Source organism: Muscardinus avellanarius, assembly GCF_963383645.1.
Source record: "Muscardinus avellanarius genome assembly, chromosome: 15".
NCBI classification, from domain to species: domain Eukaryota; kingdom Metazoa; phylum Chordata; class Mammalia; order Rodentia; family Gliridae; genus Muscardinus; species Muscardinus avellanarius.
Window position 1 is genome coordinate 42,395,428 of NC_137801.1, and position 24,312 is coordinate 42,419,739.

The 24,312-nt window shown below is 38.7% G+C and overlaps 1 protein-coding gene across 4 annotated transcripts in view; it reads left to right on the top strand.

The window, feature by feature from the left end:
* PPP1R21 (protein phosphatase 1 regulatory subunit 21) overlaps nucleotides 1–23,372 on the top strand; it is a gene marked incomplete at both ends in the record, with an annotated part of 79,484 nt that extends 56,112 nt beyond the window's left edge. For 2 of the 4 annotated variants that reach the window (XM_080711792.1, XM_080711791.1), the window contains 7 exons: nucleotides 6,702–6,794; nucleotides 10,013–10,255; nucleotides 13,226–13,258; nucleotides 14,416–14,532; nucleotides 17,302–17,400; nucleotides 19,186–19,314; nucleotides 23,343–23,372. In XM_080711792.1, the coding sequence (XP_080567918.1) occupies nucleotides 6,702–6,794; nucleotides 10,013–10,255; nucleotides 13,226–13,258; nucleotides 14,416–14,532; nucleotides 17,302–17,400; nucleotides 19,186–19,314; nucleotides 23,343–23,372 (744 nt within the window). The remainder of the gene's footprint in view (nucleotides 1–6,701; nucleotides 6,795–10,012; nucleotides 10,256–13,225; nucleotides 13,259–14,415; nucleotides 14,533–17,301; nucleotides 17,401–19,185; nucleotides 19,315–23,342) is intronic. The other 2 variants (XM_080711793.1, XM_080711794.1) reach the window with 2 other exon arrangements.
* Between the last annotated feature and the right edge of the window lie 940 nt (nucleotides 23,373–24,312).

Consider the following 24,312-nt stretch of genomic DNA (forward strand, 5'->3'; position numbering starts at 1 on the left):
CACTAAGTAGCCGAGGCTGGCTTTGAACCTGTGCTATCCTCCTGTCTCAGCCTCTCAAGCTCAGGGATTACAAGTGTGTGCCACCATGCCCAGCCTGATGCCTTCACTTTAATGATTGCATCCTTTATTTCTTTCAGAATCTCTCTAAATTCTTCTTGGAAATCCTGTATAATTTCTATTGTTAGATTTCTGATTTGTCCTTCTGGTGTTCTCTTCAATTCTGTGTTGTCAGGTTCTTTTATTGCAGGGTTGTGGGAGTTCATTGCTTCCTTATTCCTCCTTCTCATGATTTCAGAAGTTTGTCTCTGTTGTTTTTGATAGATTTCTATCAGTCCCTAAGTGTCAGCTGGTATATCCAAAGGTAAGTTATATTGCATTCAGCATTGCAGGTTGAATGTGGTAGGAAATGAAATTGTGGGGAAGAGAACAAACAAACAAGCATATACACATAAAAACAAAAACAAAACAATAAAATAATGCAACCCTACAAATAGATGAATTGTCAGCAGACTTAGCCTCTATATTCTCAGTCCAATTAGATGCTTCGTGCCACTGGCACCTGTCCTGCTGCATGCCTAGTTTTCTGAGTCTTTCTCAGTCTTTTCAAATGGCTGGTATCAATGGGGTTGAGTCTAGTGTTAAGCATAAGTCACCCTCCACGCTTTCCACAGATGGAGCCTGAGTCTCTCCCTGCCTGCATAGGCTGCAGATACCTCTAGGACCAAACCCAGTGTATATGTAGAATCTCTATTCTCCACAGATGGGCCTGGGTTCATCTGACTTCTCCCCCTTAATCACAATTGGGTGGTCTGTGGTGATCTTAGAGATCCTACTTGTTGGATTTAGTGTTAAGTATAGTTCTTTCTCCACACTTTCCACTGATGCAGAGCCTGAGTCTGTCAGAGTCTCTGCTATGTCCAATAGCAAACTCCTTTCCTACCTTCCTGCACTGGGTTGAACTGCAAAGTCCCAGACCCAGCAAGTTTATCATGGCTTCATGAGTCCTTGCAGGTACAGTGCTGGGTGTTCTGCGGGGACAGTGAGTTCACTTACTGTGTTGATTGTCACTCTGGATCTCTGGAGGGTGTGGTGAGCTCAGCTTCCAGTGCTGCAAGTTGTAGCTGTTTTTGCTCAGGAGGAACTGAGGGCTTACATTTCCTGCCTTCTGCTGACTTTGGGATTAGACTGTTGTGGTCTTTCTAGGTACTTGAGTTGTGTCATTAGGTTGTTTACTTGGCGACTCTCTGTTCTTCTAATGTGGGCACTCAATGGTATAAACTTTCCTTTTAACACTGCCTTCAAAATGTCCCATAAATTTTGGTAAGTTGTTTTTCTATTTTCATTTATTTCCATAAATTTCTTTATTTCCCCCCAATTTCCGATCTTACCCACTCATTGTTCAATAGTGTATCATTCAATCTCCATGTATTTAAATAGTTTCTTTTGGGTTTCCTGTTGTTGACTTCTACTTTCATTCCATTATGGTCTGAAAAGATTCAGGGAATTATATTACATCTTTTGAATTTGCTGGTGCTTGCTTTGTGGTCCAGGATGTGATCTATTTTTGAGAAGGTTATGGGATGCTGAGAAGAATTTATATTCTGTTGTTCCTGGTTGAAATATTCTGTATATTTCTATTAGGTCCATTTGGTTTATAGTTTTCTTTAGTTTTAAAGAGTCTTTACTCATATTTTGCCTTGAAGATTGATCCAGTAGTGTGAGAGGTGTGTTGAAGTCTCCCAATATTATTGTGTTTGGGTCTATTTGAGATCTGATGTCCAGGAGGATTTGTTTTACAAATGTGGCTGTACCCACATTTGGGGCATTCACATTTACTATCATTATATCTTCTTGGTGGATTGTTCCTTTTAATAAAAGGAAATGCCCTGCTTTGTCTCCTCTGATGTGTTTTAGCTTAACATCTGTGGGTTTTTTTTTTTTTTTTTTTTTTTTGTGGTTCTGGGGTTACTGGAAGCCCTTCTACCTCCGGGCTATACTCCCAGACTTATTTTATATCTTTTATTTGGAAACAGGGTCTCTTAAGCCAGTGTTGCTGACTTCGAACCTGCGTGATCCTCCCGTCTCCACCTCCCAAGCGCGGGGATTACAAGCGTGTGCCACCACTCCTGGCTTAACATCTGTTTTGTTGGATATCAGCGTTGCTATCCCTTCCCATTTTTGGTCTCGATTAGCATGATATATCTTTTTCCATCCTTTTACTCTTAGTCTGTGAATGTCTTTGGCTGTAAGGTGAGTTTCTTGCAAACAGCATATACTTGGATTATGTTTTTAATCCAAATTGCCAGTCTATGTCTTTTGACTGGCGAGTTAAGTCCTTTGACATTCAGAGTTAATATTGAAATATGATTTTTGTTTCCTATAATTTTGTGTTCTATCGTCTCTTTAGTATAATATTATTTCTTTTTACTTAGATGCCCTGCCGATCAACTTCATCTCTTCTCTGGTTCTGTAACTTGCTTCATTTTTCTTTTTTATGGTTTATTTCTTTAAGTATTTTCTCTAGTGTTTTTTAGTGATTTGAATTCATGAATTTTTTGAGATTATGATTATCTTGAAACACTTTTGTTTCTCCATCAATTTTGAATAATAATTTTGCTGGATATAGAAGTTTTAGTTTGGATCACATCATACCAGTCTCTCCTGGCATTCATGACTTGGGTTGTATAATTTGGGGTAATTTTTATTGCTTTCCCCCTGAATGTCACCCGTTCTTTTGTTCTCACTGCTTTTAATATTCTTTTCATGGCCTCTATGTTGGTCATTTTGATTATTACATGGCATGGGGAGGTCCTTCTTTGATCTTGTCTTAATTGCGTTCTGTATGTCTCCTGAATGTGTAAGTCCAAGTCTCTTTCCATGTTTGGATAATTCTCTGAAATGATTTCTTTGAAGAGATTACGAATGCCCTTGGTCTGTACCTCTCTTCCTTTTCACTGCCTTTTATTTGTAAGTTAGGACATTTCATATTGTCCCATAGTTGTTGAATGTTTAGGTTTTGTTGCTGTAATGACTTATGTATGCTGTTGACTGTGTTTTCTGTTTTGAATGAGCTGTCTTCTAACAATGATATTCTGTTTTCCATTTCATCTAATCTTCCAGAATTTCTTTCTGTTGCTATCTTTGTTTCATTTATTGATTCCTTTCATTCCAGGCCTCTTTCTGGTTTTTTTCTATTATCTCCATTTCTTCTTTCATTTTCTATACACTTGCTTTGAGGCCTTTCATTATATTGAAGATCAGGACTCGGATTCTCCTTGCATTTCTTGTAAGTCAGTATTCATGATTTCCATTATTTCTTCACTGTTCCTAGTTTTCATATTTTCAGGGTTCTCAGGCTTGTTTTTCTGATGTCTTGGCATCATGTCTTTTGTGGATATTATGTCTGATCCAATCTTAATAGTAGGAATTTAGGGTATCAGCAGGTAAGCAGAGGTGTCTCTGTTCTCCACAGCTAGGGCTGGGCTGGTCTGACTTCTCCCCATTCACCACTATTGGGAGGTCTGTAGTGATCCCGGAGATCCTACTAATTTGGTCTAGTGTTAACTGTAGGTCTCCTCTCACACTTTCTACTGATCAGAGCTTGAGTCTGTCTGAGCCTCTGCATGTCCAACAGCAGACTCTACTCCCACCATTCTGGGTTGTAACCCAAAGTCTCAGACCCAGGGAATTTATTGGGGCTGTGGGAGTCCCTGGGGGCACCGGGCTGGGTGATTGTCCGTGGAATCTCGACTTCTCTTATCGTGTTATTGAGAGCCATTCTGGATCTCTGAAGGGTGTATTAATCTCAGCTGCCACTACTCCTTCACTGGGTCGAACTGCAAAATCTCAGATCCAGGGAATTTTATCACAGTTGCGTGAATCCCTGGGAGTGCCAGGCTGGGAGTTTTCTGCAGGAACCAGGACTTCTCTTACGGTGTTATTGAGCACTGCTCTGGATCTCTGGAGGGTGTGGTAATCTCAGCTGACTCTACTCCTTCACTGGGTGAACTGCAAAATCTCACACCCAGAGAATTTTTCACGACTGCATGAGTCCCTGGGGCTGATTTCTTGGATATGATTTCAATGGCACAGGCAACAAAAGGGTAAACAAACTCCCTAAAAAATAAAAAAATATTGTATATCCAAAGACAGTGTAAACAGAGTTAAAAGTTACTGATAGAATGGGATAAAATATTTCCAAATGCTAAATCTGAAGGTATATTAATATTCCAAATAGAAATCCTAAAAATTAGCAACAATAAAAGCAAACAATACAATTTAGAAATAGGTAAAAGACTAACATAAATAATGAATCTCCAAAGATAACCAATCTTAGTTGTCTGTTGGATGGAAAATCTTGTTTCTCTGGTTCTGGTGTGTGTTACCTATTTCTTCTTTGTAGTTAATCTCTTTGAGTATTTTCTCTAGTGCTGGTTTTGAAGACAAATTCTTTCAGTTTCTGTTTGTCATGGAAGCTTCTTATTTCTCCATCTAATTTGATAGAAAGTTTTGCTGGGTAGGAAACTTTTGGCTGGAAGTTGTTTTTTTTCAGAGTTTGGAATATGTTACTCCAAGCCCTTCTGACTCTCATGACTTAGTTTGGGAAGTCTGGAGTGATTCTAATTGGTTTGCCTCTGAATGTCACTTGGCCTTTTGCTTTTGTTGCCTTTAAGATTCTCTGCTTGGCATCCACATTGGTCATTTTGACAATTATGTGGCGTGGGGATTCTCTTCACTGATCCTGTCTAAAGGGAGTTCTATAAGTTTTCTGGACCTGTGTATCAACCGCTTGCTCTATGTTTGGAAAATATTCTGCTATTACTTCCTTGAAGAGATTATCGATCCCTTTGGTTTCACTTTCTTTTCCCTCCTCCATTCCAATTATTCTTAGGTTAGCTCTCTTAAAATGGGCCCATATTTCTTCAATGTCAGATTCCTGCTGTCGGATTTTTTTTTTTTTCTAAATTAGAAACTATGTGTTTGTTTTTGGAGTGATCATCTTTTAGGAGCAAGATTCTGTTCTCCATGTGGTCTAATCGGTTGTTTGTGCTTTGAATTGAGGCCTTGATTGATTGATTGATTGCATCCTTTATCTCTTTTTGTCTCTCTCTGAATTCTTTTCGAAGCACCTCTATTATTTCTACAGTTATTTTCCTGATTTGATCTTCTAGAAATCTCTGAATTTCTGTTTTATCAGGTTCTGATGTTGTGGGGTTGTGGGCATTCATTGCTCCATTGTTATTCCTCTTTCCCATGATTTCGGAAGTGTGTGCCTTCTCTGGGTTCTTCCTTTGGGTCACTACGACTTCACTTAAGGTGCTCTGGATCTCGAGTCTGTGGTATCTCAGTCACCACTACTCCTTTACTGGGTTGTATCGCAAAGTCTCAGATTTAGGGAGTCAGTCGAGGCTGCTTTAGACCATGGGGGGTGCCAGGTTGGGCGTTCTCCTGCTGGGAGTTGTGACTATGGTGTGATATCTCTGCCACTGCCACTCCCCCACTGGGTCAAGTCCCTGGGAGTCAGTACTGGGATTTCCCCTCTGGGGCCCGCAATTTGACTCACTGTTGTTGAGTGTGCTGATGGAGCTGTAGTGGACTAGGTGAATTTGCTGCTGCTACCGCCGGTGGCAATATGGCACCACTGCCATGCCCTTGGCCATGAGACTGGCGTAATTCTTCCCTGTTTTTGAGCTCCACTCTGAGTCCCTGCAGGGTGTGCTGAGCCTAGCCTCTGGGAGCTTTAGACACTCCCTGTGCTGAGAAATCTGCCGAATTCCACCTGGCTGATCCACAGCTGCTCACCTCGGCTCGCTGTCCGCCGCTCCTCTCTGGAGTCTGGTGGGCTGTTGAGTGTGTTGGTCTGGTGCCATCCGGTGAGCTTGCTGCTGCCGCGTCCTCGGGCGTGAGGCCGGCGTATCTCCTCTGTGGCTCAGAGCTCCGTTCTGAGTCCCCCTCCTCTCTGGTGCCTGGTGCTGTAAGGGAAGATGGTGCCCGCGCCACTCCGCACCGCGGCTCCAGCTGCAGAACTGCGGTCTGGTTTCTTTCTGGAGTCTCATTTTTCCAGCCCTCTTTTTCTCTGTCCCTTGTATTTACATTCTTCGTTTCTCTGCTGATGGCGTTTTCTGGCTATGAAAGGCGCTGATTTTGTGGTAATAAAGATTGGTTGCTAGCAGGGCTCGTAAGCCCCACTTTTCTCCATCGCCATCTTCCCAGAAGTCCCAGCTAAATTTTTAAATTTTTAGATTTAGATCCTTCAGGTAGAACTTATTTTGATATAAGATATGAGAAGTTTCTAATTAGTTCTTCTTCTAAGTAATTAGCTGATTGTCCTTACACCATTTATCCATCCCTTCCTTTCTTCTTGGAATTAGAAATGTAATGTTTGTCACATAATAGATTTTTATATATTCTTTTGTATGTCTTTGGATTTCTTGTTCTTTCCTGGATTTTTTATTCTTTTATATCTACTTTGGTGTTAGCCCATATAGTTATAGCTTGTGTAGCTATAGTTGGCATAAGTCCTCCTTTATTTTTCAAAATAAAGATATTTTTCTTTTTACGTGTATTAAAGAAAATAGTCTGTATCGACATATGTCAGTATTTATTAGCACACCCTATTCAGCATTCTTATTTGTGTCTGTAGAGTTGGGGGAAGATGATGAAATAGTTTTCCTTTAATTCTTGTGGTGCTTTTTCTATAGCCCCTTTTGGAGTCTGTGCCTTATGAGGAAGCATTAGCAAACCGTCGGGTTCTTCTCAGCTCCACTGAAAGTCGAGAAGGCCTTGCACAGCAGGTATGGCAGCTGGAGAATCATGGAAATTGTTAAAGGTCAGACATGCTAAATCTACCTGGAGAAGCTTTTAACGTGTACAGAGTGATGAGTGATTCAAAACTAAATATGTAACGTGAAATAATTCCATATTTAGGACCATATGTATAATTTGTTGAAAAATCTGTTGATACTCTAAATATCTTGATCCAGTATTTGTTTCACTTAGTATTAGTGTATTATCAATGCACTTTAGCCATAATTATTAATTCTCTAGGTACAAGATTTAAATGTCTGAGGAGGAAAGACTAGAGACTCAGCAAGTTATTTTCATTTCTTAAATAAACAGGGTTGGAAATTTTTGAATGTTCAGTTGGATAGTTGAATTTGGGGAGCAGGCAAGACTGAGAAGCACTGAATCATTCAGAAATTGGTACATACGGATGCCAGTTTATCTGTTGTCAGCTAAACTTTTAGTTTGGGAAATACTCAGTTTGAAAAAGAATATAAATTCATCTGAGACAATTATTTGTCAATGCTGACCTATTTTCATTGGAAGAATATCACTTATCTTTTTAACAATAATTCACTAAGATGCTGGGACTAAAAGTATAATCTATATAGTAATTACTGAAAAATAAAATTTCTCTGATACAGTAAAATATAGAATTACCTTAAAGTTAATTTTTGGGATTTTTTTCTTTTTATTAGTGTAAAGAAAGTAAGATAAATAAATTAAATAAATTTTACCAAAGTAGCTAGTATGTAGCAGAACTGCCTGCCTTCAAGAGCTAATGCCTTTCCCTCTGTGCCAGTGACCAGCTATGGACCTCAGCTGAGAAGCATTCTGGACCTCCCTTCTTGACACTCTGAAGTGAGCATGTCTGCCTTTCAGGGTCCTGTAAAGATGCACTGAGCCAGTGGGAGGCAGTGTGATATAGGGAAAATAAGCCTACTTGTGAACCAGAGAGATGGGGTCTCAAATTCTGGCTCTGTGTTTTTTTAGCTAAGAAGATGGTCTAACTTCTGAGAACCTTAATTCTCCACTTTAAGAAATGAATTTTGTTGGACTGTTAGGAGGCTTCAGTGGAGTAAAGGGAAGAAAATACCACACACAGTGTCTGGTACATGGTAATTGCTCAATAGTGATAGTTGGCAAAGCATTGAAATTCACTGTAAAATCATTATCTTTTTTTTAAAAAAATTTTGTTGGCAGTGCTGAGGATGGAACCCAGGGGGGATTCTATCTTCAAGCTACATCCCCAGCTCTATTTTTTATTCTTTATTTTGAAATAGGGTCTCACTGAGTTGCAAAGGGCTTGCTAAGTAGCTGAGGCTGTCTACAAACTGCAATCCTCCTGTCTCAGCCTCCCAAGTGCTGGGATTACAAGGATGTTCCACCACGCCTGGCTTAGATCATTATTATTTTTGTATCATTCCCAAGCTTTTATTTGCTCTAAGAATTACATTTTTAACTATTTATTTAGTGGTAATGCTGGGGATGGAACCCATGGGGATTCTACCTTTGACCTACATCCCAGCCTTATTTTATTTCTTATTTGGAAACAGCTGTTGAGAGCCTCATTAAAGTTGCTGAAGCTAGCCGGGTGTGGTGGCGCACGCTTTGTAATCCCTTCACTTGGAGGGAGAGACAGGAGGATCGTGCTGGTTCGAAGCCAGTCTCTCTCTGGCTTAAGAGACCCTGTTTCCAAATAAAAAGCGTATAAAATAGGTCTGGGAGTGTAGCCTGGAGTAGAAGGGTTTCCAGGAACCACAGTACCACCGGAAAAAAAAAAAAAAGTTGCTGAAGCTGGCTTCGAACCTGTGTCTCAGCCTCCCAAATTATTGGGATTATGGGCATGTGCCATTATATCCAGCTTACATTATAACTTCTTACTAAACATACTTACAGAAAAGTATACAAATCACAGCTAGGGACACAGTGGTACAGGCATATAATCTCAGTATTTGGGAGATTGAGATAGGAGGATCCCAAGTTCAAGGCCAGCACACGGTAATGTATTGCGACACTACTTTAAGACAAAAAGTAGCGCATGCTTGTATTCCCCCCACACACTTGGGAGGCTGAGACAGGAGGATCGCGCAGGTTCGAAGCCAACCTCAGCTATTTAGTGAGGCTCTCAGCAACTTAGTGAGACCCTGTTTCCAAATAAAATACAAAATGGGTCTGGGAGTATAGCCTGGAAGTAGAAAGCCTCTGGGTTCCATCCCCAATACCACCAGGAAAAAAAAAAAGTAAAAAGATCTGGAGGTATAGCTCAGTAGTATGCCCCTGGGTTCAACCACCCCCCATACCACAAATAAAGGATGCAAATCATGAATGCAGATCCCATTGAATTTTCACAAGTAGAATACGCTGATATAACACACAGGATCTAAATTTTCAAAAAAGTATATGGGGAAAGGATATTTTTCTATGTATAATATACCTGAGAGAAAAATTGTCAGAACCCCAGAATCCTTTCTTATGTCCCTTTCCAGTTACTACCAGTTACTACTCTTCTCTTCCCCAGAGATAACCAGTATACTGCATGCTAACACCATAGGTTGGTTCTATAGCCTGATGAACTTTTTATTAAATGCATTTATGTAGTGCATATTTTAGGTCTGACTTCTGCCATTCAGCACTATATGAATGAAAGTTCATATTGTTCCACAAACATAACCCCCCTTAGTATTTTTCTCTTTTGAACTTTAGTCCAGTGATATAAATTGTTTTCTTGATAATTAGTGATATGGAGCACTATTTTATGTTTATGGTCTTGTTGAGGTACCTATGGAAGTCTTTTTTGTTTTGTTATTTTTTTCCCTATGGTGTGTCTATCTTTTTCTTATTGATTTGTAGGAATTGTTTATACATTCTGGGTATTATATCTTGATATACAAAATGCATCTCTGTTACATAATGACTTCTTTATATGTTCTGGTTATCATATTCATGTTGACTATTTTATATTCTTTTTCTACTCTTAGGCTTTCCTTTTTACTCAATGAAGTTTTTTGTTTTGTTTTGATAGAGACTTTTTTTACTTCAGTTCAATATATCAGTTTATGATTATGTTTTTTGTATTCTGTTTAATAAATCTCTCCCTATTTCAGAATCAGGTTTTATTGTTATCACCTCTGTGAGATGGTTTATACTCTGGAAGGGCTTTGTTTTTGCTACTAGGTTTCTTCTGCATCGTTCTCTAAGATATAAAACTCTTACGTTGCTTCTCAAGGTTCAACAGAGTTTGGAAAAGATTTCTAAACTGGAGCAAGAAAAAGAACATTGGATGTTGGAAGCACAATTAGCCAAAATCAAGCTAGAGAAAGAAAACCAGCGGATTGCAGATAAGCTCAAGAGCACCAGCAGCGGGCAGTTGGTTGGCCGAGCCCAGGAAAATGCTGCTGTGTTGTATGCTACTGGGCAGGATGAAGCCACAGCAAAGGTGACGTTGGAGCCAGTTCAGAGCACCAGTCTGGTGAGTGGCTTTGTGGTTGCCTGCAGTTTTTTTTTTTTTTTTTCAGTGCTGATTGGTAAGGATCTAACCTAGTTCTCAGTGTTAACCATTGTCTTAGTGTGTTCCAACTACTACAACAAAATACCATGGACTAGGTGGCCTATAAACAACAGATATTTCATTTCTCACAGTTGAAGGTTGAGAAGGGCAAGATCAAGGCACTCATACCCACAGATTTGGTGTCTGGCGAGGGCTTATTTCCTGGTTTGGACACAGCTGTCTTTCACTATGTTCTCATGTAGTAGAAGCAGTGAACACTTTCTCTGGGTCTCTTTTGTAAGGACACTAATCCCAGTAGGTTACTTCCCCAGGGTCCTACCTATTACCATTACCTTGGTGCTTAGGATTTCAACACAGGAATTTGGGGGAGACACAACATTCAGAATAAAATAACCACTTATATTTCATGTTATTTTATAATAGGACTGATCCACATGCTCTAGGAAAAAACTGCACGTTAGTAAACAGGATATCTCCTTGAAAAAGTAATATCATTAAATTCCTTTTGATTTTACATGCAAACTTCCTTATGGTTAAGTCTGCATTCCCAAAGAATATATACCTGAGTCAAATTTAAGATGATTCTGTTTTTTCATAAAAGTATTTATAATTTGGGGTTGTGTTTTTAATCAAGGACCAACTGCCTACTTTTTTAATAGAAATGAACACTAACACAAATTTTAAGCAATTAATATGATATATCCTAGGGAACATAAAGTTTTGTTAATATCATCTAATATAGAAACTTACCAGAATAACTCTTTCACAAGGCAGTATGTTGGCAAGCTATCATTTTTGAGAGATACCGGGGACTGAATCCAGGGGCCCTCTACTTCTGAGCTATACCCACAGTCCTTTTTTAATTTGTTATTTTGAAACAGGGTCCTGCTTAAATGGCTAAGAGTCTCTCTGAGTTGCAGAAACTGGTTTCAAACCTGCAATCCTCCTGTTTCGGCCTCCCAAAGTACTGGCATTATAGGCATGCACCACCATGCTTGGCAACAAGATATCTTAGAATTTTATATCTCTTTCCTTATTTCTTTTTCTTTCTTTTATGGTTTTGTGGTACTGGGGATTGAACCCAGGGCATTATGCATGCTAGGCAAATGCTCTGCCAGGCAGCTAAATCCCTAGCCCTCTTTCCTTATTTTTAACCGCAGTGATTTAGAAGGTAAAAATAAAATAAAATAAAATAAAATAAAAAACCTCTACTGTTATTATAGAATTCAAAGTTATTTTTTTAATTATAATATAATACCTGCTAAAAATCTAGCTGGGCATGGTGCTGCACGCTTGTAATCCCAGCATTAGGGAGGCTAAGACAGGAAGATTGCAGTTTGTGAATAGCCTCAGCTACTTAGTGAGGCCCTTTGGAACTCAATGAGACCTTGTTTGAACATAAAGAATAAAAAATAGTGCTAAGGGTATAGCTTGGCAGTAGAATGCCCCTGGGTTCCATCCCTAGTACTGGGGAAAAAAAAAATAGGAAAATCTAGAAAAGGGGAAATCAGAAAGAGAAATAATCAAGAGAGTCCCTTTTGATATATTGTCCCCAAGTGTTTTTTTTTTGTTGTTGTTGTTGTTTTGGTGCTAGGGATTGAACATTGTGGGTGCTCTGCTACTGAGCTACAGACCCCAGGTTTTGCTTTTTTGTTTTGGGGTTTTTTGATGCTGGGTCATTCTACCTCCAAGCTACACCCCAACCCTGTTTTACTTCTTATTTTGAAACAAGGTCTAAGTTGCAGAGGCTTCATTAAGCAGCTGAGGCTGGCTGTGAACCTGCAATCTTCCTGTCTTATCCTCCCAAGTACAGAGATTAAAAGAGTGCACCAAACACACTTGGCTTTAAAAAAAAAACATTGACTTTGAGATAGGGTTTTGCTAATTTGGCTAGGCCGGCCTCAAGCAAGCTGCCTTATCCTCCTGTAATTATGGAATAGCTGGGATTATAGACATGTGCCACCATACCTGGCTCTCCAAGAATTCCTTGAGCTGAGGAAAGTTGTGCTCTCTAAGGACCCTGTTCTCCAACATGTGTTTTTCTGCTGACATACCCTGTGGCTTCCTGATGCTACTGAAGAGCAAGTCATGGTCCTCCTCATATTCTGTACCTGGTACACAGCAGACTTGATAGTGAAACATACAAGACAGTTTTCATTTCCAAGATGTATACGGAACTTATTGCATCTTAGCAGTACCAAACCTTAAATATTATTAATTTTACAGGTGTGATTATGGCATTATAGAAATATTTTAGAGATAAATATAAGTATTTAGAGTAAGATATTATAATGTCTACACTTACCTTTGTGTGTGTGTGTAGTCCTAGGGATTAAACCTAGGGGCACTCTACCCCAGCCCGATTTTTTATTCTTTTTATTTTGAAACAGGGTCTCACTAAGTTGCAGAGAGTCTCACTAAGTAGCTGAGGCTGGCTGAGAACCCAGATCCTCCTATCTCAGCCTCCCAAGTACTGGGATAACAGGCGTGTGTCACCATGCCTCGCCTACAACTTACTTTTAGATTGTTCAAGAAAAAAATCTATGTACATAGATCTGTTGGATCTAGATGGTGGATATATAGAAGTTTATTTTTTCTTCCCAGTTGTTCTGTATGTTTGGAAATTTTTATAACATAGAAGAGGAAGAATTAAAATTGTGTTTCAGTGAAAATGGCTAAAGAGCATTTTGACAAAAGATTTAGTAGTAACAATTGGTTTCTGACTCATGTCAGAAATAATGAATGCATTTACTTATCAGCAGGTATAACAGCTTGCTTTTAAAAGACAGTTCAAGGGTGAGATTCTAGAACTGTGTCCCCAATGCTCTTTTAGCTGGTGTGGACTAAAAAGAGAAAAATTTACATGTGTTTAACCTGTTGTGTTTGAAATGAAAAATTTCTGGTCTAAAGATTTTCCCCCTTATGTTCTAGGTTGGGATTTTAACCAGGACATCTGACAACGAGGTAATGTACGCATGGCATTATTGTTTATTAGTAAATATCTCGCACCACATTTGTTGACAAAGTCCTGCAGAAGCTATCTTTGCCCAGTTGTTTTTCTTTCTGGCAATTCTAGCAAATGTGGGGCCAGTATATTCCCCTCTGTCATTGGATCCTTGTTTCTTTACTCTCTGGTTCTGTTTTAACTGTCACCAACAAATTATAGCTCACTTTTGTAACTGCCTTGTTGAGTGATTTGTATTGGCAGTTTAACAATGTGTGGTCCCTGTAACAATGCACTCACTGGCATACTCATGCCTGAGGCTGAGGGCCATATTCATCCTCCCAGTAGGTAGCCAGGAAAGCAGGGCTTTTCAGGGCCTTGATAATACAGTGCCATGTCAGAGTTAGCCAGTCCAAATCTTTCCAGTCTTTGAAGTAAATGAACCCAAATAGATTTACACATTTGAATTTTGGAATATTCTAAGATGTAACTTTAAAATTAACCATCAAGTGAACACTGAAGTCATTCAGCTTACTATTTGGTATGGCAAATCAGTAAATATGTTCAAGTAGCTTGATGAATTCTTTTATTTCCTTATTTATATTATCATATAGATAATCTTGAACTTTTTTCATGTATTTTTAAACCACACTCAATATTGTGTAATTGTACAGTAACTAGGAGAAATGACAGGCTGGAACAAAGGCACAAAACCGTTCAATTTAGAAATAAAATATGTTTCAGAGCATTAGAGTTGTCTTAAAATAATTTAGGGAAAAATAACATTTATAAGTTAGGGGTTCTAGTAAGTACCTTCTTTTCCCCTTCCTTCTTCCAATTAGAAGACAGAGGAGATAGATGGAGATTTTGAAAGTTTATTTGAGATTAATAAAAGCTGGGTAGACGAACATGGCCTCAGTGGGCTTCCCAGTACTTAACCTCAGTCATTTTCTCTTCTGAGTTCTGAAGCTACGACTTCTTTCTGAAATAGGCAGAGTGCTGAATTAAAGAAACTTGTGATATTCATTTATCTGCTGTGTCTGATGTTTCTTTGAGGGGCAGGCAAACTATAATTCTCCATGAAATTTCAAGTGAAAATGTGTACAGTGTTGCCTTTTTTTCCCCCTAGAATTGCTTCACTTCACTGGCATTTGTTTATTTTGTGTGCTCCATTTAGGTTCCAGATGTGGAATCTCGGGAAGACTTAATTAAAAATCATTACATGGCAAGGGTAGTGGAACTCACATCTCAGTTGCAGCTGGCCGACAGCAAGTCAGTACACTTTTATGCTGAGGTAAGTGGAGGGCTAAGTAGGTTCATGGTTTTCCTCTCCACTCCAGCAATAAGGTCACTGTCCTTTTCTGTTCAGTAGAAGAGAGAAGTCATTGTTTGCACATTTTATGTCTACTTGCATCTCTGAATTTGGATGTAGTTCATATTGATTAGTCTATACACCACCCCAAAATCTTCATTTCAACAACTATAAGACTGATTTGTCATTTCCAAGCTATACCAAGATAGCTGGGAGACATAAAGATAGCTTTTTCTATGGTCACATAACCTATGTTTTAGAGCAGTATTAGAAATTACAAATATTTTAGACAGGCAAAGGAATTTTTGTAAAAGTTCAGGTAAAAAACAAAATATGCCTAATTTTTAAAAATATTCTCCAATTTCTAAATGAAAAGTTTGTAGAGTCAAATTCCTATAAATAACCAAATGAAAAATGCAACCCTTTCCAACTTTTAAAAGATAAAAAAATCATTCTTTGTATTTTTTCTTCTCTCACCAAATAATTCATTTTCTCTAAAGCATTAGGAAAATGCTATGAAATATAATCAGAAAAATGATACATAATTTGGAATAGAAATGGGAAAAGGAAGTACCTATATCAAAGAATAAAAACATGATGAGCTAGAATAGATACTGCTCAGCATATATGAACTTTAAGGTCTCTGGTTTGAAACTTTATAATAAAAGGTCAGCTATAGATAGCAGACAGTGGATTATAATGATTAAAATGGCTAAATGAGTGATGTATGCATGTATACCTCTACCATCTTATACTCCATTAAGATGTATGACTACAATGCTCCAATACAAAATAAAAAAATGAACAATCAAACAAACAAAAAAGAAAATTAACATCTTACCCAACCAGTGACCTACCCAGTAAAAAAAATGTTCCATACTTCATGGAGCTTCCATATACTCTATGGAATACAGTTGTAATATAGTAACAAATTAAGATCCACCATATCTTTCCCAAGCAGTATAAGGAAGGTGTTATTGATTAACAAACATAGACATGCATACTTCTTTCCCTGAACAGGGAATTTTCCAAAAACATCAGGAAAAATAGAAAAATATAGCCATGAGCTAAATAACATTTCTGTCAATGATGGACTGCATATATGACTGCTTAATCTCTTAAGATTGTAGTGGCTTTGAAAACTTTTTGTTGCCTAGGAAAACTAGCCTTCATAGCATCACAGTGCAGTGTATTACTCTCCTGTGTGTAGATGAACCCACTGTGCTGCCAATTGTATAATAGTACACATGCAATTGTGTATAGTACCTGATTCTTAAAAATGATGACGAGTGGCAATGTTACTGGCTTATGTACTTGTAATTATTAAAAAAAAATACTTGTTTTCGAGCAAAAAAATTTTTGTTAAATTGAAAAATAAAAGATCATACCTTTTATGGGGACCCTGCTTTATCTATGATTTTCTTTCTCCCTTGCAGAGAGAGAGAGAGGTCAATTAGAGGCCAGTTGCTAGAAATGGAGAGGAGCTTTGCATCTTTTTCCTACTAAAATAAATGTTTGTGTGCCTAGCTCAGTGTGGTTTTTGCAGGCAATCATAGCATACATATTTGATAGGTTGACCACTCATGATCCCTTGTTGGAGTGCAAGAAGTGGGGAGGACAGCAAACTGGAGGACTTGCAAGGGGATTAATTGCTGTAGTACACTCCTGAGCCATACAGTGCAGCAGAGAAGGGTACCCTCATTGTGTGGTTCTCTGACTGCTTTCTGTTAGTTGTCCCAGGCTTGACTGTCATCTTCATGAAGATCTGTGCCTTGCATGTCTCCATCTTTGTCAGGTTCAGTACGGATTACTCAATAGATGTTTGGTTAATAGGATGTAGTTGATTTGGTTAGCTGAATTGCTAAACTAAATGGGAATTTTTTCGGCTGTTTTGTTTCCAAGGACTTTTCCTGTTGTAGTAATTGTCTTCAGTACACTGTGATACAAGGTTTTAGTTTGTCCTAGTTTTCCTCATTTGTAAACAGGAAGTGGTGACCCATGTATGACATTACTGGAATAGTTAGTCCAAGTGCCTGATGTTGACACAGCATTCAAATAAGTCTCATCAGATTCTCCTTTTCAGTCTCAGTGGTCTTTTTAGAAAGTCTAGTGATTCTTTTAATTACACACTGTTTTTGAACAATAATGTGAAATAGAATTTTTCCCTTTTCTTTTTTATCTGCTGTATTTCTAGATGGTCCAGTTTGGTAGAATTACCAGAGAAAACAGCTATGATCTTACAGTTCTACACTTATTTTTTTCTGTGTAGATACAGAAAAAAAGTGGAACTGTAAGGTTTTATTGCTCCTATAATGTGGTCTCTAGTGAAGGAATGAAAACACAAGAAAATTAGGATTCGTGGCCAGAAGGCATTGATCACTTTTTGAAATAATCATGACTACATCATAAATATGGAATTATGAATGAATCCTGGATAAATATAGAACATTCTTATTTTTTTGTAATCAGTGGTTGTTAGTCCAGAGCTAAGATGAAAAAAAAATAGTAGCAATTGATGAGCTTAGGTTGCTGGACATTTTTCCCTCACTATATGATGAGGGTGGGGTCTGATCTTTCTTCTACATACTCCAGCATGGTACAGGCCTATAGGTATTCAATAGGTATTTGTGGAATGAGTGAACAAATAAATGGCCTTTGGTCTTGAAGATTATTTTCTTGTAATCTTTCCTGAAGCAAATTTGGTTTTGGAAAATGCTGTCTCTAGAAATGGGATGTTTTCTGATTTTACAGTGCCGAGCACTCTCTAAAAGACTAGCGTTGGCTGAGAAGTCTAAGGAGGCATTGACAGAGGAGATGAAACTTGCCAGTCAGAGCATCAGTAGACTTCAGGTGAGTTCCCAGGTAGTCACAAGTATTACCTCAGCAGGCTTAATGTTTTTTCATTGGAAGGTCTTTGGCAGCAAAGTCAGCTTTTCCTTTCAGAAGTAGTGGCATTTGAATTCTACACATGATTTTGTCAAACCACTTTCTCATTTTGAAGGAACACTTTAATACTTATGACAAGCAAAAAATGATTGTCTTGTTTGCTTCTCTGGCTTCATCTTCATTTTAAAATCTTCTATAACCAGAATTTGTTTAATTATACTTACCCATAGTCTTTGTTTTTCCTCTTCCTTGTAAATACTCATCATGGTGGCCCATAGGCTTGTTCTCTGCACATCGTTCTGTTCTTCCTCATTCCTGTTTTATAACACTGACTTACACTGAAAGGTTAGGCTGCAAACCATTCCTTCTTTCCCACTGCCTGGCTTTAAAGGCTCCCCCCTCCCCCACAGAAAGCCCCTGATAACACAAACATGTTGGCAAGCAGAAGAAAACATCTGTACAGCCACAGCCACCTCCTCATTCCAGATTTGTTTTTCAGAGTACTTAGGAGCCCAGTTAGGTCTAAGGGGGTTGAAGAGAATGTGTGAGGTGGCAGGAGGGGGCAGGGCACTGCCTCCCCCTCCATGGGAGGTGTGGGATGGCATGAATGTGTTGGAGATCTGGGGTAAGGCTTGGAAAAACATCAGGGGCTTGGAAAGATCATTTAGACCTCTAGCCTTTCTGACAATTTTTTTTTTCAGTACTGGGGATTGAACCCAGGGGCATTTGACCTCCAAGCTACATCCCCAGCCTATTTTTTATTCCTTATTTTGAAACAAGGTCTCACCAAGTTGAAAAGGGCCTCACTAAGTAGCTGAGGCTGGCTGCAAACTTGTGATCCTCCTGTCTCAGCCTCCCATGTATTGAGATTACAAGCATGTGCCACCACATCTGGCTTTCTGTCAGTTTTATACCAGCATAGAAGGAAACCCTTTCATTTTTGCAAATAAATTAAGGACATATTTTGAAGTTGAGAGAAACATTTATTCCCATTTTTTTAAACTCTGTTCTGTTAGGTCCATATCTTAGCCTTTTAATTAATTGATCAACTGTGCCATCTTCCACAAGGATTTTTTTTTTGTGGGGGTCAGTATTAGGAATAGAACCAAGAGCATTCTACCTCTGAACTATACCTGCAGCCATTTTTATTTTGTATTGAAACAGGGTCTTGGTAAGTTGCTGAGACTGGACTAGAATCTGCAATTCTCCTGTCTCAGCCTCTCAAGTATTGGAATTACAGGTTTACACCACTGTGCCTGGCCATTTCTCCATAATTAAAAAAAATTTTTTGGTCCTGGGGTATTCTCTGAGCTGCACTCCCAGCCCTTTTTATTTTGTATTTTGAAACAGGGTCTCACTGATTTGCTACACATTGGCCTCGAATTTGCAACCCTCCTGTCACAGCCTCACAAGTACTGGGATTATAGGCATGTACCACAATTCCTGGCTTATAATAATTTTATTTTTTATTTATTTTTTTTTTTTTGTGGGTCTGGAGATGGAACCCAGGAGCATTCGACCTCTGAGCTACACTCCCTGCCCTATTTTTTATATTTTGAAACAGGGTCTCACTAAGTTGCAGAGGGCCTCACTAAGTAGCTGAAGCTGTCCGTGAACCACAATCCTCTGGTATCAGCCTCCTGAATTTGCCACCATGCCCAGCGTTTAAAATAAATTGTTAAAAGTTTCAGAGTGCCATGACCAGTGGGACTTTGAGCTTCCTTTTCTCTCTTTTGCGTTATGCTTTAGGATGAGCTGACAACAACAAAGAGGAGTTACGAGGATCAGTTAAGCATGATGAGTGACCACCTGTGCAGCATGAATGAGACATTGTCTAAGCAGAGAGAAGAGATCGACACCCTGAAGATGTCCAGCAAGGTAGGTGAGGTGAGGAGAGATAGTTCCTCTGCAGGGTAATACTTAACATAGTTAATATAAGCTGTCTCATTGTTAGGCATTTTAGGAGCTAAAGCTTATGAGACTTAAAGTGGTTATGAATAATTTTCCTTAATATCATTTGTCCTGTCCAAAAGTAATATTAAGTTTCTTTGACTGAGTTATAAGCTGAGGTCTATTCTCAAATACTGCCTGCTGCTTTAGGACATTTTTGGTGTTTCTTCTGCTCTTGTGGAAGAGTGAGGGAAACTCATAGAGGCTTTTAGGAAGGAGCCTGTTCTTTGTTTATAGAAGAGTCTTCAGTGGTGCTTTTAAAGAGTAATTTTTAACAAATTAATTCTCCTAAGTAAACATATAACTTAGGAATGTCTGACCCTGTTAACTCTGGAGATTTTTTTTTTCACTAAATATCTGCTTGTCCAGGCTGAGTAAGTAGACATTGGGTAGTATCTTCCGTTGGAATGCAGATCTGCATACCTTATCTTTACTATTGTATCCTAATACATGTATTCTTTTGCAGTGAAGCCAGGGGCTCAGTTCTGTGTGTCATCCAGGTGCCCAGCATATATCATTAACACAGACTATTGAATCACTGTTTCCAGCTTGTGCCTTTGAGAGTTGTTGTGGCCACTCATTGATTCAGCAGGCATTTACCAAGTTTCTGCTTGTGCAGAAGTAGAAATGAATAAACCATAGCTGTGTTTCAGCATCTGCTAATGGCAGTATAGGGAAGCATTCTGCTCATTTGGGGTCTTCTTGGAAAATAGATGAGTCTGCCTTCCATAGTTTTGCTTTCCATTGTAGTTTCATGATATTCACTGACCTCTCGACTTTGGAGGGTGTCTCTGGGGCTTCTCTGGCCATCTCTGTGGTGATTGTAACCAGCCAGTCTGGTTCTGATTATGGTGCTCCAGTAACTATGCTTCAGGAAACTTGAGCTTGGAGGCAGGGAAGTGGGTGCCAGGGCCGAGCTCTCCTGAGACTGCCTGCCCTGTACCCTTGCAGCCTCTGGGATATTCCAGCAGGGCACTGTCTAACTGAGGGCTATATACCTACTAAGGTACAAGCTGAAGAGATTGTTTTGATTCTTTTCTTGGTTTATGTATTTTAGCAGTAGTATGAGAAAGCCAGTTGTAGCACCTACCATTTGAACAAAAAGTAACAGTGATTCTACAAAACTCTTCAGGCAGCAGAGCTGCAGAAGCTTCTGGTTCTGGGCTGAGAAGCAAAGTGTGGAGCACAGCAAAGCTCAGTGTTCCAAAGTTAGCTTGATCGCCCTTTCTTCAAAATTAGGGAATTTTTAGGGCTTCTCAGAGCTTTTTGATCTGTTCCTTAAAATACATGTCATTTGTAAAACTCTAAAGATGTGTCTTCAATTAAGAGTTTATTTTGTTAGCCTTCCTTTGATCCCTGAGTTCCCCTCCACCCCTGTCTATTAGTAATCTATATTGCTATGGCATCATCTTATGGTTGAGTTGACGTTGTCTCCACTGGATACCAAGTAAACATCCTTAAGCATTTGTTTGCTGTTATCTTGCTTCCAGTGTTTGTGTTCTGCAAGCATTTTCCTACAAGGAAAAAATTTGTATATACCTAATAGCTTAGGAATTTAGAATGTATTCTTAAGAAGTGAACTTCTCTAAAAAGAAGAAAAGTAATGTAAAACTAGAAAGTCTAAATCTCACTCAAGATCAAAGACCTAGAAGTCAGACCAGAGACTGTCAAGTTACTAGAGGAGGGCGTAGGTCCAACACTCCAATATATAGCACAGGTCGATACTTCCTCAACAAGACCCCCAAAGCTTAGGAAATTAAAACAAGGATTAAAAGTGGGATGGCATTAAATTAAAAAGTTTCTGCATATCAAAGGAAACCATCAAGAGTCTAAATAGCTAGCCTACAGAATGGGAGATCTTTTATCAGCTATTCCTCTGACAGAGGACTAATATCTAGAATATACAAAAAACTTAAATGACTTTACACTAGAAAAACAACCCAATCAAGAAATGAGCAACTGAAGTGAATAGACACCACAAAAGAAGAGATACACATGGCCAATAGACACATGAAAAAATGTTCAACATCTTTAGCAATGAGGGAGATGCAAATCAAAACTACACTGAGATTCCATCTAACCCCAATCAGAGTGGCAAGTATAAAGAATCAAATAACAGGAAATGCTGGCAAGGATGTGGGGAAATAGGAATTGATCTATATTGTTTGTGAGATTGCAAACTAGTTCAGCCACTTTGGAGATGAGTGTGAAGATTCCTTAGAAAACTGGGAATCGATCCACCATATAATCCTGCCATACCACTACTGGGTATCTTTCCAAAAAGGTTGAAACCAAAGAATCTATGCATACCCAAGTTTATAGCAGCACAATTCACAATAGCCAAACTATGGAACCAACCTATGTGTCAATCAACAGATGAATGGATTATAAAATTATGGGAAGCCAGGCGTGGTGGTGCACACTTGTGATCCCAGCATATGGGAAACTGAGACAGGAAGGTTGAGGTTCACAGACAGCCTCAGCTACTTAGTGAGGCCCTTTGCAACTCATTGAGACCCTATTTCAAAATAAAGAATAAAAAATAGGGCTGGGAGTGTAGGTCAGAGGTAGAATGCTCCTGGGTTCCATCCCCAGTACTGTAAAATAAATAAGTAAATAAATATAAGTAAATAAAGTTATGGGAAATACACAATGGAATTCTACTCAGCAATAAAGAACAAAATCATGTCGTTTGCAAGAAAATGGAAGGACCTGGAGAATATTATATTGAGAGAGACTAGCCAGTCATAGAAAGTGAAAGGTCATATGTTTCTCTGTACCTACAAGCTAGGGAGTAATTCGAATACCAGAGGGACTCCAGATAATGGAGGAGACACCTCACTTGGAGCCAAGAAAGTGGTCTAAGGGAAGGAGAGGAGGAAGATTGAGGTTCATTAATGGAAATACCACCAACTATGTGTACATATGTGAACATACCAGTGTCAATCCTAGTACTCTGTATGGAGCACCAAGTGCTGTGTGCATGTATGTCATTGTAAACATGATTTACATTATGATGTAAGATGATAATGCACCAATAAAAGCACATTATTTTTTTAAAGTAAAAATCTTTGTATTTGAGGGAATTGGGAATAAGTTAAAACATTTTCCCTCTAACTTGTTCCCAACCATTATCTAAGCTTACTTTTGAAAGATAATTAGTGCCACTTGGGCATGTATTGGCACATATTCAAAATGATTACCTATGGCCGGGCATGATGGCGAATATTTGTGGCACATGTTGGTGCAGTACTTGGGAGACTGAGACAGGAGGATTGAAGTTTGTGGATAGCTTCATCTAGTGAATCCTTCTGCAACTTAGTGAGACCCAGTTTCAAAGTAAAGAATAAAAAAACAGGGCTTAGAGTGTAGCTCGGAGATAAAACGCCCCCTGGGTTCTATCCCAGGACTGCAAAAATAAAATTAAAAAAAATATATTACCTATGCAGACTTAATTTTTTTGTGGTACTGGAGATTGAACCCGAGGGCATTCTATCTCCAAGTTATACTGTACCCCCAGCCCTATTTGTTATTTTTTTATCGTACCATGTACCACCATACAGGGCTAAAATATGTTTGCTTAAACAACAATAAAAAAGCATCTTTAAGCTAAAGCTATTTATTCAACTTCATGAAATCTTATCTTCTCTTGTCTTTGGAGCAAAATGAATGTTTGAGGTTTGTCAAATCCCAGAGAGTAGCTTGCTTTTTATACTGTCTACCCTCAGCCCCCAGAGAGATAGGTCCCAGCAAAGTAGAGAGAGCAGGGAAAGTTGAAAGTAAACTGCTTTGTGATTACTGAATAAAATTAACAATGTGAGGCTATCAACTGTTTTCTCTCAGGGAAGCCAAAGTATTCCAGAGTGAAATACGGCCTTCAGACAGTGTGGTTTATAAACTATGTGAACTGTGTTTGCAAGTTTGTGTTCTTATTGTTAATATTTTTCTTTGCACAGGGAAATTCTAAAAAGAACAAGAGTCGATAGTTTACACATAGCTGGTTGGCGACTGTCCTTTCCAGAGTTGCTGCTGCTGCACAGAACTGTGGGACTGAGACCATGTCCAGGGCTGGCGGCTTTCAGGAGGCTCAAGTGTTGTTGGACCCAGTAAACTAGTCAGTGTTGTAATGGCCTTGAAACACTTAAATATATTTGTAAGCAGGAAGGTGGATACAGAAGTTGATGTTGACAGTGAAATGGAAAACACAGCACACACCATGGATATTGTAGGTTTCCTTATGCTGTTTTTACTGTGCACTTTTTAAAAGTAGGTTTTAATTTCAGTATGTAAGAACAACAAATATTTTGTAAATATTCAAACAGTTATATGGTAATCGATTTGGTATCTATGGACTAGATATATGTTTCTGGATAAAATGCTTAAAATTGTCAAACTGTTATTACTTATTATAATTGAAAGCAGTCTCCAGATTCTTTTTTAAAAGTTTTATTTATATTCTCTCTCTCTCTATCCCTATCTCTTTCTATGTCTCTATATCTCTATCTCTTGGAAGGGGGAGCCTTGCAAACTTCAGATCCTGTGGGTATATTATTGTCTTTAGTTCTTTCGTACCCTCTCTGTGTTAGAATAATAGCTAAAGAATATTCATGTCAATAAATTCGTACTTATATCAAACTTTCAGTCTTTCTATGAAAATTTGGTAAAGGAAATGGGAACCTCTTAAAGTAGGCTGTACAAAACTTATCAAATCCCAAGTGACTTAGATGTAACCCTTAATTCCCTACATTGGAATAATTGTAGTTAATCCTTTATAAGGCTCTTGAGCTTTGCTATGAGAGCTGCTTAAAATCACAATTTAGCAATGACCTGGGGCCTATCAGGCTCCCCTGGTTTATACCATAAACATTGCGTCATTTCAGTGTGAACCTCAGGGGTGTCTCTCCCAGCACCCCTACTCCCAAGACC